The 16,024-nt window shown below is 42.8% G+C and overlaps 1 protein-coding gene across 3 annotated transcripts in view; it reads left to right on the forward strand.

Annotated features, from left to right (window-relative positions):
* The window catches only part of REEP1 (receptor accessory protein 1), a 103,397-nt gene that overhangs the window by 48,989 nt on the left and 38,384 nt on the right, over window positions 1-16,024 (forward strand). For all 3 annotated transcript variants that reach the window (XM_036076188.2, XM_078056333.1, XM_036076191.2), the window contains exons 2-3: window positions 194-266; window positions 13,991-14,067. In XM_036076188.2, coding sequence (XP_035932081.1) covers window positions 194-266; window positions 13,991-14,067 — 150 coding nt within the window. The remainder of the gene's footprint in view (window positions 1-193; window positions 267-13,990; window positions 14,068-16,024) is intronic.

Genomic DNA, 16,024 nt, shown 5'->3' on the forward strand with positions numbered 1-16,024 from the left:
GCAGGAGACAGAGGTTCCGAAGCACGGCCCAGCCACGAGAAGAAACCTTCAGGGCATTCGTAACGCTACATCAAGCCACACAGCAGCATCTTCTGTAGCTTGGAGAACTGCTTGTGGCATTGAAGACAGACATTTTCCATCAAATAGGATGAATGAAAATCACATTTCTCTTTTCTCTCTCTTTTCCCTCCAGGCTTATATTTGGCACCCTTTACCCTGCGTATTATTCCTACAAGGCTGTGAAATCGAAGGACATTAAAGAATATGTAAGTAGCACTGATTGGTGGGGTCCCAATGGTTGTGGAGAAGCTGGGTGTGAAGTAGTGGGAGAAGGAGGATGCCCTGTGTGGTACGGGCACTGGGAGCAGGGCAAAGGAACCCCTCCTGTACTCTTCTTCTCATGAGGCTTGCCTTGAGGCTTGCCTTGCGTGGTCCAGGAGTCCTCCCCGCGTCTGGACCCCTGTAGAACCAGAGAATGGAAGGGAGGTATGGCAAGAGGAAATGGAATCAGGGATCAGAGGCCACCCAGGCTGCCACATACCACTGTGTGGCCTCGGACAAATGACTTTACCTCTCTGAGCCTCAGTTTCCTTGTCTGGAAAACACTGTGTAGACCACCGTTACTGGGAGATAGTCCGCCATGGGGGACAGGAGCTCAGGTCCTCCTGCCTCTGTGATTCTGGCAGTGATCCCTATTCCAGTTGTGTGATTTGAGTACCCCACGATTTAAACCCTGTTGCTTTATAAGCTTTTTGAGAACATGGGCTGGTCATCATCTTTCATCTGGTTCCCCAGCACCTAGCAGAGGGCTGAGCACGTGGGAAGGGAAGCCAGAGTACTTACAGGTTGGAGGATCGTATTATTGCTGGTTGGCACCATCACAGCCCTACATGTGCTGGGCACCTCTAGGCAGGAGAATCATCAGGCCACCCCTGATTGGCAAGCATCTACATGGGTTGGCTGATGAGGAAAGGGTGCCCCATCTCATGTAGCACAGAAACGCAGGTCAGACTACAGAGGACGTGGATTTGGGCATCAGGAGTCTGAAGTCAAGTGCTGGCTCTGACATTTGATGGATGCAATGCTGGAGAAGAAGCTTAACTTCAAGAGCCTTGGTTTCCTGATCGGAGGGGTGGATATCAGCAATCCTGGCCCCTAGTGTTGTGAGGGACAAAGGGTCTTTGCTTTTCTTCCTTTACTCGGAAGTCACTTTGGAAGTTTGCCACAGGTAAAGAAATAAAGTGTATTTGAAAGTCACTTTCTTTCTCAGATTTTCCAGGATGTCTTTATGATGAAAATCAGCCACCTCCAGGTCAGCTGCAACCGGAACTCACCCCTCACCCCCATCCACATTTCCTCAGTTTCCCTGAGCTGCTTGTCTGGGCTTGCATCTCCTAAGCAGGGGATCCAGACAGGGGTGGGTTCTCTGGAGACTGGATCCCTGGTATATTCGAGTGAGTCACAGAGTGTGAACTCTAAATAGCTGTTAAGTTGCACGCACAGAACCTCATGATTCTCAATTGGCTTGGCGCAGGGATAAAGCATGAGGCGGCCTCTCCCAAAGTCTCTCTCCTGACCCCTTCCAGCCAAGGGTGCAGGGAAGCTGTGCCACGTAAGGAGGCATAATCAGGGTCACCATGGTTCAGGGTCTGATCCTCCGCTTTGCAGGGGCAGAAACTCAATTCTGTCAGCTCATCTGGGAGAGATCAGACCCTGGTAAATTGTTTTGCTCTGACCAAACTCACAGGAGCCTGGTTTATGACTAAAATGGCAATTCATTAATTTAGAGTGAAAAATATAACTGACAAGCAGAGCAGCTGTTTGTGTTGGCTAGTGAGCACGAGTTTTTCCCAGTAGCGCAAGCTTGAGAGTTAAGATTAGAAGGTTTCTTGGTAAAAATTGAATTGAAAGAAAGGACCTGAGTAGTATGAGAAGAGATCTGCCTGCTTTTCCTGCACTTGCTCACACGCACGCACACTGTCACTCACTCTCTCACACATGCTCTCACACGTGCTCTTGCACACACCCTCACACTTGCACACACATGCTCTCCAACACTTTCTCACACTCGCATGTGCTCCTCACACGTTTTCTCACTCACACACCCATAACTCGCTCGCATGCTCTCTCACACACTCACACTCACATATTCTCTCACACATGTTCTCTTACACACACTTCTCACACTCACATGCTCTCTCACTCCCACACACACTCACATGCTCTCTCACTCACATTCACATACTCTCACACATGTTCTCCCACTCACAAACCCCACACACTTCTCACACCCACATGCTCTCTCACTCACTCTCACATAGTCTCACACACACACTCTCTCACACATTCTCTCACACTCACATGCTCTCACACACACTCACACACTCTCATGCTCACACACTCTCTCACACACTTTCACACTCACCATTACACTGACCTCTTTCCCTCATTTTGACCAATAAACCCATTTGTCCAAGACAGAAACCTGGAATTGCCTTCAACTTCTGCCTCCCCCTCACCACCCAACCCCATACACACACCCAGTTGCTGACTGTGTCCGTCTCTATCCCCCTAATAGTACTTCAAACCAGGTCTCTCCTCCAGTGCTGCCACTCTCTTAAATGTGGTTCTTACCACGTTTTCCCTGGAATGCTACAGTAGCCTACTGTATTTGTTTTTTTATTGCCACTGTAACAAATTACCATGAACTCAGTGCCTTAAAACAACACAAAGATATTATCTCCCAGTTCTAGAGGTCACAAGTCTAATGGGTCTCACTGGGCTAAAATCAGGCCGGGACACATTCCTTCTGGAGACTCTAGGGGAGAATCCATTTCCTTGTCTTTTCCGGTTCCTAGAGGCCATCTGCGTTCCTTGGCTCCTGCCCCTTCCTCCATCTTCAGAGCCAACGGGTAGCATCTCTGACCATTCTTCCATAGTCACATTTCACTTAGATGACAGCCTCTTGGTGACAGCCAAGTTCACATCACAGGAAAGCTCTGGTGAGGAAGGTGCTGCCAATGTCACCACCAGGGACACTGGCTGCCAGATGTCTGTGCCTTTGGAACAGTCCCTGCAGATTCAAAATCCTAAATACGAGCATTTGACTTTTCTAAGCCTATATAACGGGCCTTGTCTCCCACGAAGATCCTCATGCTGGGAGACTCTCCCCAAATTAGAAGGTATTCGATGTTGGTAGTAAAAACAAATAAATATAGATATAGATATATCTCTACTACAGTTACTTCTGTGGCTGCTCAACACCCACATTCACTCCTTAGCCCATATTTTGGCTTTAAAAAAACTTTCCAACGAGAATTCTATATGATTTATGTACTTGGCAAATCCAATTTTTTTCAGCTGAGTCCAGCACCAATCCAGTATCTCTGGCAAAGTCCTCTCCTCCTCTGGCTCTGATCTTACTATTCAGCACTCTAAAAATTAAATTGTCAAGTGAACCATCACTGACATACCCCATATACTATATTAGGGAGAGAAAGAGAATACGTAAAAATAAAACTAGTTAAAATATTTAAATCTATACAGAATACAGAAAGGAAGAAAATATGGATAGAAGCTGTAGTCCTTAGTCATGCAAGTAGTCATGAGTTCATAGCTGGTATTCATGTCTTTTGTTAAAAGATAATTTTTTTTAAAAGGGTAAAATCATGACTCTTATACAAAAATAAAGTTGACACATGTTGAAAGTTTTACTTAACTCATTAATTAATAAGGGAACCAGTAAGGTGTTAAAAAAAAAAATTCAAAGGAGACTCCAAAGAACAGATGTATCTGAGAAATCAGGAATGATTAAATATATTTATTAATAGATATTCAGCTGATTTTGGAGGAGGGTGGGGAGATCCATTGGACAAAATTTATTTGCACTTCTATGGACAAAATCATTTGCATTGCAGTCAGTTTTCTATAACTTACAAAGTTGTAAAATATCTCAAAGATTTTGAAAAACAAGACACCTGTAGAATCAAGATAATTCAGAAGGATGCTCTGGGCAGCACCTAGCATTTTACAGAACATCCATTCCAGACTCTTTCATAATTTTTCCTACTACTTCCCTCTTCTACCATCTAATTCAAGTTCCTCTTGTCTTCAGTTAGAGCTTTAGTGAGTGGGGTTCCCTACCCAGGGGTGTGGCCTAAATCTTCATTTGTGGGCAATCTGAGACCTTAGTAGTCTTGCCTCTGTAAGGTTGTAGTGATGATCCATTGACTTCTACCTCCGAACAAGGCGGTACTCACTCACGCAAGTGATCACACTCAGATCCCCCCCTGAGGATTCTTAACTCCCATCCACCCTCCTTCCTGCCACATTGTGTAGCAGCCACCCTGGTTCCCCTTGATAATCAGGATCAGTCCTTTACTATCTGTTTCCTAGAGGCATTGTGGTCCTGAAATGGTCAGGTGGGAGTGTAGTTTCTGCTTTCATGTCATTGGAATATTTTGTATCCCTGGTGAAAGCACCCATCCCTCAGGTACTAGAAGTATTAAAAAGCAGAATGCAGAGATTTGAAGATAAAAAACAAACATGTTGTGAATCAGACCAGTGATTCTCAAGCTTCAATGTGCATGTAGAATGAATAGAGGATTTTATTAAAATGCAGATGCTGATCCATTATGTCTGGGGTGCGTCCTGAGGTTCTACATCTCTAAGAAGCTCCTAGATGATTCCATCTCTAAAAAGCTCCTAGATGATTCCAACAGTGCTGACCCATGAACCACAATTTGAGTTGCAAGAAGCTGGTAATAGGCTTACCCATAAGAAACACCGCTCTCATTTCCTTGGCCCCTGAACCTTTAGATTCTGGCTAAGCTGCAGAAGCATGTGTTAGTTACTGGTTCATGGAAGAAACTGCATCCTCCAGGGCAGTGCATCAATCACACAGAATGCTGACTCCCCCCTGGTTCTCTTTCTGAACTCTCCTCAAGCTGTTGCAACACCCTTTAAAGCTGACTGCCTCAAGGTAGTGGGGGGTGGGGTGCACAGTAAGATCAGAGACTCCCCAAAGTGTCAGCCTATTGTCTTGGATTTCTTTTCCTATTAAAGAAGGTCCTTTGTTAGAAGGAGTGTTGGGTGGCATGCATCAAAATGAAAAGGACACTGAGTCTACAACTTATTCTACAGCTGCCAGAAACATGGCAGCAGGAAAAGCAAGTCCACATGCAGAATAAGTGAATATTCCAGAAAAGATTCTGCTGCCTTTTCTGTGAGGGAAGGGGCCTGGTACGATGAGCCTGATCCCAGGAGTTTGGCTGGGGCCATGAGATATGGTACCATCATAGAGATGCTTGTGCCGCTGCTGGTAACTTGGTCTCTGAGTGGTGGTTTGGGCAGGTAAGCCTTGGTGAGAGGGATTCCACATTGCCAAGCCCACCTGCTACCTCTCTCCCTTCCACATGGCCACTGGTACATGAACACATTGAACATGCACTATCATCCTGGGGTAAGTGTCTAGCTGACATCCACAGGGCTGGGCATCTCATCTACTTGATTACAAAAGCCTCCTCTGCCATGGGGACCTTTTGGTGGGCAGAAGCAGAAGCCACCAGTATCTAAATTCCACGGGCCTATTCACATCATTCCCAAACCACTTCAATGCCAGTCTCTCCGTCTTGTCCCTTCCAAGTACCTCACCATCTAGCCAGTCCCTACCTGGTGTTTTAAAATGTCCCTGGGTTTTGTTTTAATCAGGTATGGTAAGGTATGCAGACACAGCAATGACTGTCATGAAGGAAGAAGTTCTTACGGTTTTCCCAGAAGTAGGAGACACAGCATGCCATGGAGGGCCACATGGGGGAACACCCGGGTCTGTCAGGAGTCAAAGGGAGCCACACTCTTTATTGTGGTGTCTGTAGGAAAGTCAAGGCTAGGCAGTGTAAGCAGGTTTACGATTGGCTACTTTGAATAATTTCAGCGGGCTCTGGGGTAATTAGGGCTGGGGAATATTGGCTCAACCTGTGAAAGCCCCATGAAAGAGATCATTTAAGAGTATGGGTTCTGGACTGATCGGTTTGCCTATGAAAGGTGTGCTCCAGGGCACGTCCTTTGCTATCTCTAAGACTTGGTTAGTCCTGGGAGGGGCAGTCTCTCCCCAGCCCGTGAAGCCACAGATGCTAGAGCATCAAGAATACAGAAAATAAGAAAATACAGTTAAGATACCTGGTGACAGTGTAAAGGCATTACCTCAAGACGTTTCTTCTAGACTAAGTGCACTGTTCAAAGTTCTGCCTGCAGGGGACTGTCGCTTTTGCTACTCTCTCTACCCCTGACTGTACAGCGGTCCACGGAGCTCATCCCAGCAGATGGTGCAGAGTCATCTGTAAACCAGGCTCATATTTTTTCTTTCTCAGTCATAGGCAAAGTTAATTCTCTGTGAGGCTGAAGCATGGCTCAGATGCAAAAGAGTGTGAAAGACTTAAGAAATATTAGTGTGGCTGGAGAGATTAGGAGAGATAGGAGAGGGTCCAAAAGGGAGGTGAGGCTAAGGAGGTGACTACACCTACACCTACCTACGACCTCCCCAGTCCATGGACAAGACCTTTTGCAGGCTGCTAGGAGCCCTGGGGGCAGAGTCTGATGAGCTGTGGGATCTCAGCCTGCCTCTGGGGTTCATGAAAAGTCTCCAGGCTCTGCCTCCCACCCTCTTGCTGTGGTTTAGGGTCTTGGATTTTCTGTATCTCCTCACTCCTGGATCCTGCCCCTGACCAGCTGAGAGGGATTTCCCAGTCATGCTCTGGATTTGCTCCTGGATATTACTCCTTAAATCAGCCATAGCTTTCTCTCCCGATCCTGGATGCTGGCCTACCCAAGCTCCCCTTCATCTTATAGGAAGCGTTACATAGAATCCCTCAAACTTGGCAAGTTCTATTTCAAACATTGGAAAAAATAGGCATTATTTGGTTTCTGTGGGGCATGATGGGGAAAACCATTTCCTGGTAATTTATGTATGGTTTCCATCTCTGAGTCACATATTCCATTTACCCTGTTAGGCTCAGCAAATCATTCTCAGACCCTTCTTTCTGCATGACAGTATTTAAAGTGAAGGAGTGCAAGATAGAAACTTCTTTAGGTTAACACTTCAAGCCTCCTCTTTAGCATGGCTCCCTCATCTTTGTCCATAGTCTCAACCTCCTTTCTGAGATTTGGTCTTATCTTTTAAGTGACCTGTTAGGCATTCTTTGTGAATGTCCTGAACCCTCAGGCTCCCCTAAGCCTTATGGTGCTCAACCTCTTCTCCCTAAATCACCTTTCTTTATACTCTTGCTGGTGTGAGTGGGTCCATATCACACTATGCCCCAACTTCAATAAGCCCCTTTCCTCCTGTGTATACCCAGCCATCCATTCAGCAGGCACTTGTGGGGAACATCTGTTGCCCTGCAAGCTGTCTAATTTTGCCTTTCTTCTCAAAAAGCCACCTAAACCAGTATTTCCCAAAATATATTCTTTCTCAACATTTAAAAACCATCCTTTCTTTCCCATTCACAATGTCAACATTCTAATTGAGTCATTCAAAACATATTCCTTGAGTACCTACTATATGCCGATAATTGTTTTAGGTACTCGAGATATGGTGATGTGCGAGAATAACTTGTCTCCACTCTCAGGGAGCTTACAGCCTAGTAAGAAAAGCATCGGAATAAACAGGTACTGTCAAAGCAGAGTAAATAAGTGTCATGACAGGGAGCATGTATGAGACACTGTAAGAGGAAGAAAGGAGAAGGTACTTACCCAAACTTTGGACACTTCCTGGAGGAAATGACATTTAGGTTGAGATCTGAGGGCTGAATTCTGGAAGCAGAAGAAGATGCGCTGTTCAGAGAACTGAAAGAGGTTCATTATAACTGGAGTGAAAAATTCAAGAAAGTATTGGTGTGGAGGAGTGCTTTTATGGAGATAATTGGGGTTTTGTTCATGCAAGGACTTGCAAGCCAATTTAAGGGATTTGCGCTCCATCTTAAAAACAATAAGGAACTGTTGAAGACTTTAGGAAGGAGAATCATCAAATTTGGATTTAAGAAGATCATTCTGAATGGAATGTGGAGGACAAATTAGTAAGGGGTCAGAGGTTTAGAGACCAAGCTAAAGGCTATAGTTCTATTTTATAGGAGATGTTCGTGGTCTGAAGTAAGCAAATGACAGAGAGGATAGAGAGAAGAAGATAGGTTCAACAGGGTGGAAGTGACAGAACTTGGTGATTGATTGGCTGTGTTAGGTGAGGAATGCAGAGAATACATTCTAGAGTTAGAAGAGAATGTCTAGAGGGCGCCTGGGTGGCTCAGTTGGTTAAGCAACTGCCTTCGGCTCAGGTCATGATCCTGGAGTCCCAGGATTGAGTCCCACATCAGGCTCCCTGCTCGGCAGGGAGTCTGCTTCTCCCTCTGACCCTCCTCCCTCTCATGCTCTCTGTCTCTCATTCTCTCTTTCTCAAATAAATAAATAAAATCTTTAAAAAAAAAAAAAAAGAGAATGTCTAGAACAAAGCCTTGTGGAGAATATCTTGTCTAGAGTTAGAAGAGAATGTCTAGAACAAAGTCTTGTGGAGGAATTGATGAACCTGAGAATTAGCCAGAAAGTCAAGAGGGAAACCAGAGCAGTTGAGGTGTTGGGGGAGCTTTTCAGGAAGTGATAGTTTCCTATCCATCTGAAAGTCAAGCAAATCAAGTAAAAAAAAAAAAAACACCAAAAAACTTAAAAAAGGGTCTTGAAGTATGTCACAAAATGGGATCCTCAGTGAGAGCAATATTAATGTAATGAATGCAGTGCACTGAGTAAGTGGGAGACGAGGAGGTAAACTGCATATATAGATGACTCACTAGACAAGTTTATAGCTAAGGGTTGTGTCAAGGAAAGGGATTTTTTATTGTTGTTGTCATTGTCCTTTTTTTGTTTTTAAATTTTTAAAGAGATTTATTTATATATTTGAGAGAGAGAGAGAGCATGAATGAGGGGGAGGGGAAGTGGGAGAGAATCTTCAAGCAGACTCCCCGCTGAGCAGGAAGCCCGACCATCACAGGGGCTCGATCTCCTGACCCATGAGATCATGACCTGAGCTGAAACCAAGAGTTGGATGCTCAATCTACTGAGCTACTCAGGCTCTCCATCACTGTCCTTTGTTTTTAACTGATGGTATTAGAGCATGGTTTAAATACTAAAAGGAAAAAGACAATAGAGTAGGAATTGAGGCTCCTGGCTGTGTATCTGAATACCAGTGTTGGGAATTCCTGGATCCTGGGCCCCAACATGCCACGAAATGTATAGTTGGAAGGACCTTCTTTGCCTCCTGCTGAGGAGCCTGTTCTGCTGCAGGTAATCTTGGCAGCATGTGGTCTCTCAGACAGCAGTTGCTCTTGATGGATTAAAACAAGATGGTTTCCAGGGGACAGTCTTGTTTTTCTGAATAAAGAAGACCTCTAAATAATCTGTTGAGACACATGTTTCAGAGTTACAAAGACAATGGGCATTCACCAGAGCTGCCTTTATTTTTGAAAGATATTTTTGCTGGGAGTAGAAATCTAGGTTGACTTTTTTTTTTTTCTTTCAGCATTTTAAATATGTTATTCCGTTTTCTTCTGGTATTCATCATTTCTGATGAAAAGTCATCTATTATCATTCCCCTGTATGTAATATGTCTTTTCCCCCTCTCTCAACATTTTCTTTCTTTTTCGGCAATTTTACTGTGATGTGCCTGGCTGTGGTTTTCTTGTATTTATCTTCTTTGGGATTTTCTGAGCTCCCTGGTTCAGTGGATTTGCTATTTTTGATCAATTCTGGAAAATTTCAGTCATTATTTATTCAAATAAATTTTCTGTCCCATTCTCTTTTCCTCTCCTCTGAAATTCCTATTCCATATATGTTAGACTGCTTGATGCTATTCCACAGGTATTGAGCCTCTACACTTTTTTCCATTCTTGATTTCTGTCTTATTGACTTTATTGTCTTCAAGTTCACAGATTTTTTTCTTTTGTTGTATCCAGTCTGCTCTTAATTCTGTTCAATAATTTTAAAATTTCAAATATTGTATTTTTCGATTTTAGGGTATCTTTTTTTCTTTTTAAAGAGTTTCCTTCTTGGGCTCCTGGGTGGCTCAGTTGGTTAAGCATCTGCCTTTGGCTCAGGTCATGATCCCAGGGTCCTGCGATCAGGTCCTGCATTGGGTTCCCTGCTCAGCAGGGTGTCTGCTTCTCCCTCTACCCTTACCCACTGCTTGTGATACCTCTCTCTCTCTCTCTCAAATAAATAAAATCTTTTTTTAAAAAGTTTCCTTCTTGGGGCGCCTGGGTGGCTCAGTCGTTGGGTGTCTGCCTTCAGCTCAGGTCATGATCCCAGGGTCCTGGGATCAAGCCCCACATCGGGCTCCCTGCTCCGTGGGAAGCCTGCTTCCCCCTCTCCCACTCCCCCTGCTTGTGTTCCCTCTCTTGCTGTGTCTCTCTCTGTCAAATAAATAAATAAAATCTTTTTTAAAAAACGTTTTCTTCTTTCTCTTGAAATCCCCCATCTCTTCACTCAATATGTCTACATTTTCCTGTAGCTTCATTAACATATTTATACTTTTTCAAGAAAAATAATATTGAACCTGCCCCTGTGTTCTTAGGATAAGTGTCTTGTTAAGTGGTGACAAAAGAAAAATTTAGATTTTTATATCCAAAGCTTTGTTAATAAGTTGTTATATATCTGTATATCTTTTTTGGTGAGGTGTCTGTTCAGATCTTTTGCCCAAATTTTAATTGGGTTGTTTATTTTTATTACTGAGTTTAAGAGTTCTTTGCGTATTTTGGATATTAGTTCTTTATCAGATACATGTATTGGAAATATTTTCTCCCATTCTGTGGCTTGTCTTTTCGTTCTCTTACCAGTGTCTTGCAGAGCAGAAGTTTTTAATTTTAATGAAGTCCAACTTATCAATTTTTTTCTTCCATGGGTCATGCTGTTGCTGTTGTATTAAAAAACTTATTCCCAAGCCCAAGGTCACCTAGATTTTCTTCTATGTTATCTTCTAGAAGTCTTATAGTTTTGTATCTTCTTTTAGGCTTATGATCCATTTTAAGTTAATTTTTATGAAGGATGTAAGACCAGTGTCTAGATTCATTCATTCATTTGTTCACTCATTTTCTTATTCATTTACTGATTTACTTATCTGTTTATTTATTTCATGTGATGTCCAGTTGTTCTAGCACCATTTGTTGAAAAAACTATTCTTTCTCCATTAAATTACCTTTGCTCCTTTGTCAAAGATCAGTTAACTATACTAATGGGGTCTATTTCTGGGCTCTCTATTCTATTTGTATTTTTTTTCAAGATTTATTTATTTATTAGAGAGAGAGAGAAAGCGGGGGGGGGGGCAAAGGGAGAGGGAGAGAGAGAATCTCAAGCAGATTTCCCACTGAGTGTGGGGCCTGATGTCAGGCTTAATCTCATGACCTGAGATCATGAGTCAGACACTTCACTGATTGAGCTACGCTGGCGCGCCCTCTATTTGTCTATTCTAAGAACAGATCTATTTATCTATTCCTTAAGCAATAACACTGTCTTGATTATTGTAGCTTTATATTAAGTCCCAAAAGCAGATAGTGTCAAGTCTACAACTTTATTCTTCTTCAGTATTGTGTTGGCTATTCTTGGTCTTTCACCTTTCCATAGAAACTTTAGAATCAGTTTGTTGGCATCCACAAAAGAATTTGCTGGCATTTTGATGTGGATTGCATTGAGTCTCTAGATTAATCTGGGAAGAAAGAACTGACGTGTTGATAATACTGAGTTTTCTATTCATGAACATGGAATATCTCTCCATTTGTTTAGATCTTTGATTTCTTTCATCATGGTTTATAGTTTTCCTCACATAGACCTTTTACATATTTTGTTAGACATATTCCTGGGTAATTTATTTATTTTCGCTGCTAATGTAAATGGTATTTTAATTTCAAGTTCCAGTTGTCCAGATATGTAGGAAAGCAGTTGACTTTTTTTTTTTTTTTTAAGATTTTTATTTATTTATTTGACAGAGAGAGACACAGTGAGAAAGGGAACACAAGCAGGGGGAGTGGGAGAGGGAGAAGCAGGCCTCGACCCTGGGATCATGACCTGAGCCAAAGGCAGATGCTTAACGACTGAGCCACCCAGGCACCCCAGCAGTTGACTTTTTTAAGACTTCATTTTGAAGTAATCTGTACCCCAATGTGGGGCTCAAACTCACAACCCTGAGATCAAGAGTCAGATGCTCTACTGACTGAGCCAGCCAGGTACCCCTGACTTTTATATATTAACCTTGTATTCTGCAGTCTTGCTACAAGGTCACGTTACATTCTTGTAAACAATGTTGAGTTTTGTTCTAGTACGTAGTTAAATTCTGTAGATCATCTTGACATTGTGGCAGTTAAGTTTTACATTTATTGGGGCAGGAGTATTTCAGTTTTGTCCCTTAGTCTTAGAGCTGATCTCTTAGTCCTGGGATGTAATTTTTATTACTAAGATATGGCCTTTTAGATGTTTCAGTGAAAATTCCCAGATGTTTACCAAGCTCCTCCACTTGACAAGACTTGAACTATAAACTCTATTTCTACTACAGTGGGAAGAAACTAAATTTCTGCTTAACTTTTTCAGCTTTCCAACTTTTTTTCTCAGCCACCTTGGAGTATTTCCTGATTCTGTGCAATTCAGGGGCCAGGCAAAGACTTAAAGGAATTTATATATGGATTTTGGAGCCTGCCCCCTTATAACTTCCCTCTTTGGGATTTCCTCTTAATTTCCAGCTTCTCTAGCAGTCTCAAATTTCATTCTCCAGATCTACAGACACGAAGACTATAGGTTTCTTTTTGAGTTCTCTCTGTCCCATGATTTGCAGGCTGGGGATTGTCCCCAGCCATATCAACATGGATCTATCCTGGTGTGGTTTCCTTCCAGTTTCTACCAGCTTTTGATAGCTTTCTAGTGCCTTCAAGGAGTTGTTTTTAAATGTTTTGTTCAGAGTGTGTTATTGTTGTTGGTGGGAAGGTTAGTCAAATGCCTTACTCCACCATCACCAGAAACTAGAAGGAGCAGGCTAAGGAATTTGGACTTTATTCTGCAGGCTGGAAGATTTTAAATCAGGGAGTAGTTTGATAAGTTCTTGGTTTGGGGAGATTAGCAAAGGGGTGGTTTATAGGATGAGTTGGTGAGGGGGAAGCCAGGAGACAAAGGAAGCAGTTAGAAGACTTACAGTAGGGATGCCTGGGTGACGTCGTTAAGCGTCCACCTTCAGCTCAGGTCATGATCCCAGGGTCCTGGGATCGAGCCCCACATCGGGCTCCCTGCTCAGCGGGGAGTCTGCTTCTCCCTCTCCCACCCCCCCCCCTCGTGCTCTCTCTCTCTCATTCTCTCTCTCTGAAATAAAATTAAAAAAATCTTAAAAAAAAAAAAAGACTTACAGTAGTTCGAGAGACAGGGGTCCAAGGCCTCTAATGGGGGAGAGAGGCGGTTGAAATGGAAAAGGTTGGTCACATGGGAGAGATTAAAAAAAAAAAAGATCTAGTTTCTGTGAGGGGATGTGAGACTTTTTCACAGGAAAGCATTCCTAAGTGACCACCATTCCATTCCAGAAAGTCTGGTCTGATTAAAGTTCATTCCAAAGTATATCTCTGTTAAAGCCTGGAGAGTTTACTAACCTGGTGTTAGTCTTGGTAAAATGACCTAACTAAATCCTGAGTCTCTCCTGGTCTGCTGGTCTCCCTGGCTCACGTGAAGGCTACAGATAGTCACCCAGGATCTACTTTGACCTTGAGCCTGGGTTATTTGTGGAAACAGCCTGTTTGCCTCCAGCCCCAACGTCTGGAGTGGAACTGGAAACAAGCTGTGGAAGGACAGGGAGAAGGGGAAATGCAGTATACACTGCCTGGACATGCCTCGGCATCCACTGTCTGAGCTTCTTGTACTTGATGTTGGGCAGCCAGCCATTTATCCTTGACCTTTTCTACTAGTGTGTTGCTTTCTCTTTCAACAGGTCAAATGGATGATGTACTGGATTATATTTGCACTTTTCACCACAGCAGAGACATTCACCGACATCTTTCTTTGTTGGTAAGTACTCCAGGACTTGGGACTTTTCAAGGGAAGATGTTGCCTAGTATCAATGGAGAGGTGGGAAAGGTCTAGAAGCACTTTCAACCTTACTTCAGAACAGAGAAGCAAGTACAGGGATGTTAACTGGGATAGTTTTAATAAATTAATTTATAAAGTTGCTCTTCACGTAAATATTTGTTCAATGACCTTATAAGAGCAGGTATTGTTCTTATAATATAATGATATAATGATGGACAAAATAAATACAGTTCCTCAATTAATGTAGTTGGCAAGGAAGTATTCATATATAAAAAAAAAAAAGGAAAGAAACAGTACACACAAGTTTCCCTTTAACTAATAAAAGTAGGTTTCTCTCAAACACCATTCACTCTCACCCTAACTCCTATTCACAATTGTATATACTTTTAACATATTTATGTGTATATATACATATACATATACACATATTTTTTCTTTTTTTAAATGATGGCATTATAGTATACATAACAGTTCTCATTTTGTTTATTAGATTTATTTTTAAAATACTTTCATGTAAGCATAGTAGATCTACCTATTTTTTTTACATGGCCACATGGAATTCCATGGTATAGATGGACCATAATTTATTTAATCAATCCCCTTTTGATGGAAAATTTTTTTCCTTATAAACAATGCCACTATTATAGCAATGGAGCAAGTAAAAATTATAAGCTAGGTCCATGTATTGATATATTGCATCTTTTAAGGTGAAAGAGGCTGTGAATAATATATAGCATCTTGTTTCTATTCAAAGGGCCTGAGTTTCCCTGTACACATGTGAATGTATACTAAAAGTAGTTTGGAAATACCCATCCGTTAACCAGAGTTATTTCTGCAAGTTGGAATCATGGGGTTGGTTTTGTATTTGCTGTGTTGTATGAATGTTTTACCGTGATCAGTTATCATCAGAGAGAATAATAAAAATATTTCCATTTTGGAGAAAGCCCTTACCCAAAGAGGATCAGTATGAACTTAACCTCCAGAATGTCATAGGCCAGGGATGAGACCTGAATACCACTTCTGTGAATCCGGTTTTGGATCAATGGTTTTAATGCCTTTAGTATGTAGTTTTCCCCCCAAAGGAGGCTGGCTTTCATCTCCACTGAGAAATAGATGTCTCAGCTATTGTGGCCTCAAGCTCTAGGGAAGAAATGTGGATTACCTAATTTAATATGTTGGTGCCATGTACCCAGATAAACAACAGACTCAGGATGGGGCTGAGTCTCCAGGAGTCTCCAGGAGTAGAGAAGGAACTCTGTTGAGCCATCCTTTGTCTTCCCCAGGCCGCAGGGGCTGGTACTAGGAGTCAGACCCCATATTGTGCAGAGCTGCGTTGGGGAGGTTCCTGCTCCCCACGTTGATGAGGAAAACAGGCCAGGCCCAGTGAGGATTGTGTCGTCAGTTAAACATCATGGCCAGTCCTCACGTCCTCCAGTCTTCCCTCTGAACAATGTCCTGTGTGTGGCGCTGGGTGGCCTCTTGCTGTACCCCCATCCCTCCTCGTGAATATCATGGGGGAATAGTGTTAGTCTTATGAGCTCTTTCCCAGGGATATCGGCATTTCTGTCCCACTGCTTTTGGCTAAGTGGAAATCTGGTCTAATAATGGATGCGCCCTCCCTGGTAGCTGGAGTATGTTTTTACTCATGGCCCTGGAACTTTCGAGTTTCATACTTAATAAATGCTTATCAGCTATTTCTGGAGTTGATTTGATTTTGATTTTGGGGAAGTGTATGAGCTTTCCATTGCTGCCGTAACAAATTGTCACAAATTTAGGAGCTTTAAAACAACAGAAATGTATTATTTGAGTTTCCGTGAGTCAGAAGTCCTGGTAGAATCAACTGAGTCCTCTGCTCAGGGACCCACGAGGCCAAAATCAGGGTGTTGGCCAGCCTGGGTTCTTATCTGGAGACTCTGGGGGAGATGCCACTTCAGGC

The sequence above is a fragment of the Halichoerus grypus genome, chromosome 10 (assembly GCF_964656455.1).
Source record: "Halichoerus grypus chromosome 10, mHalGry1.hap1.1, whole genome shotgun sequence".
Lineage (NCBI taxonomy): Eukaryota > Metazoa > Chordata > Mammalia > Carnivora > Phocidae > Halichoerus > Halichoerus grypus.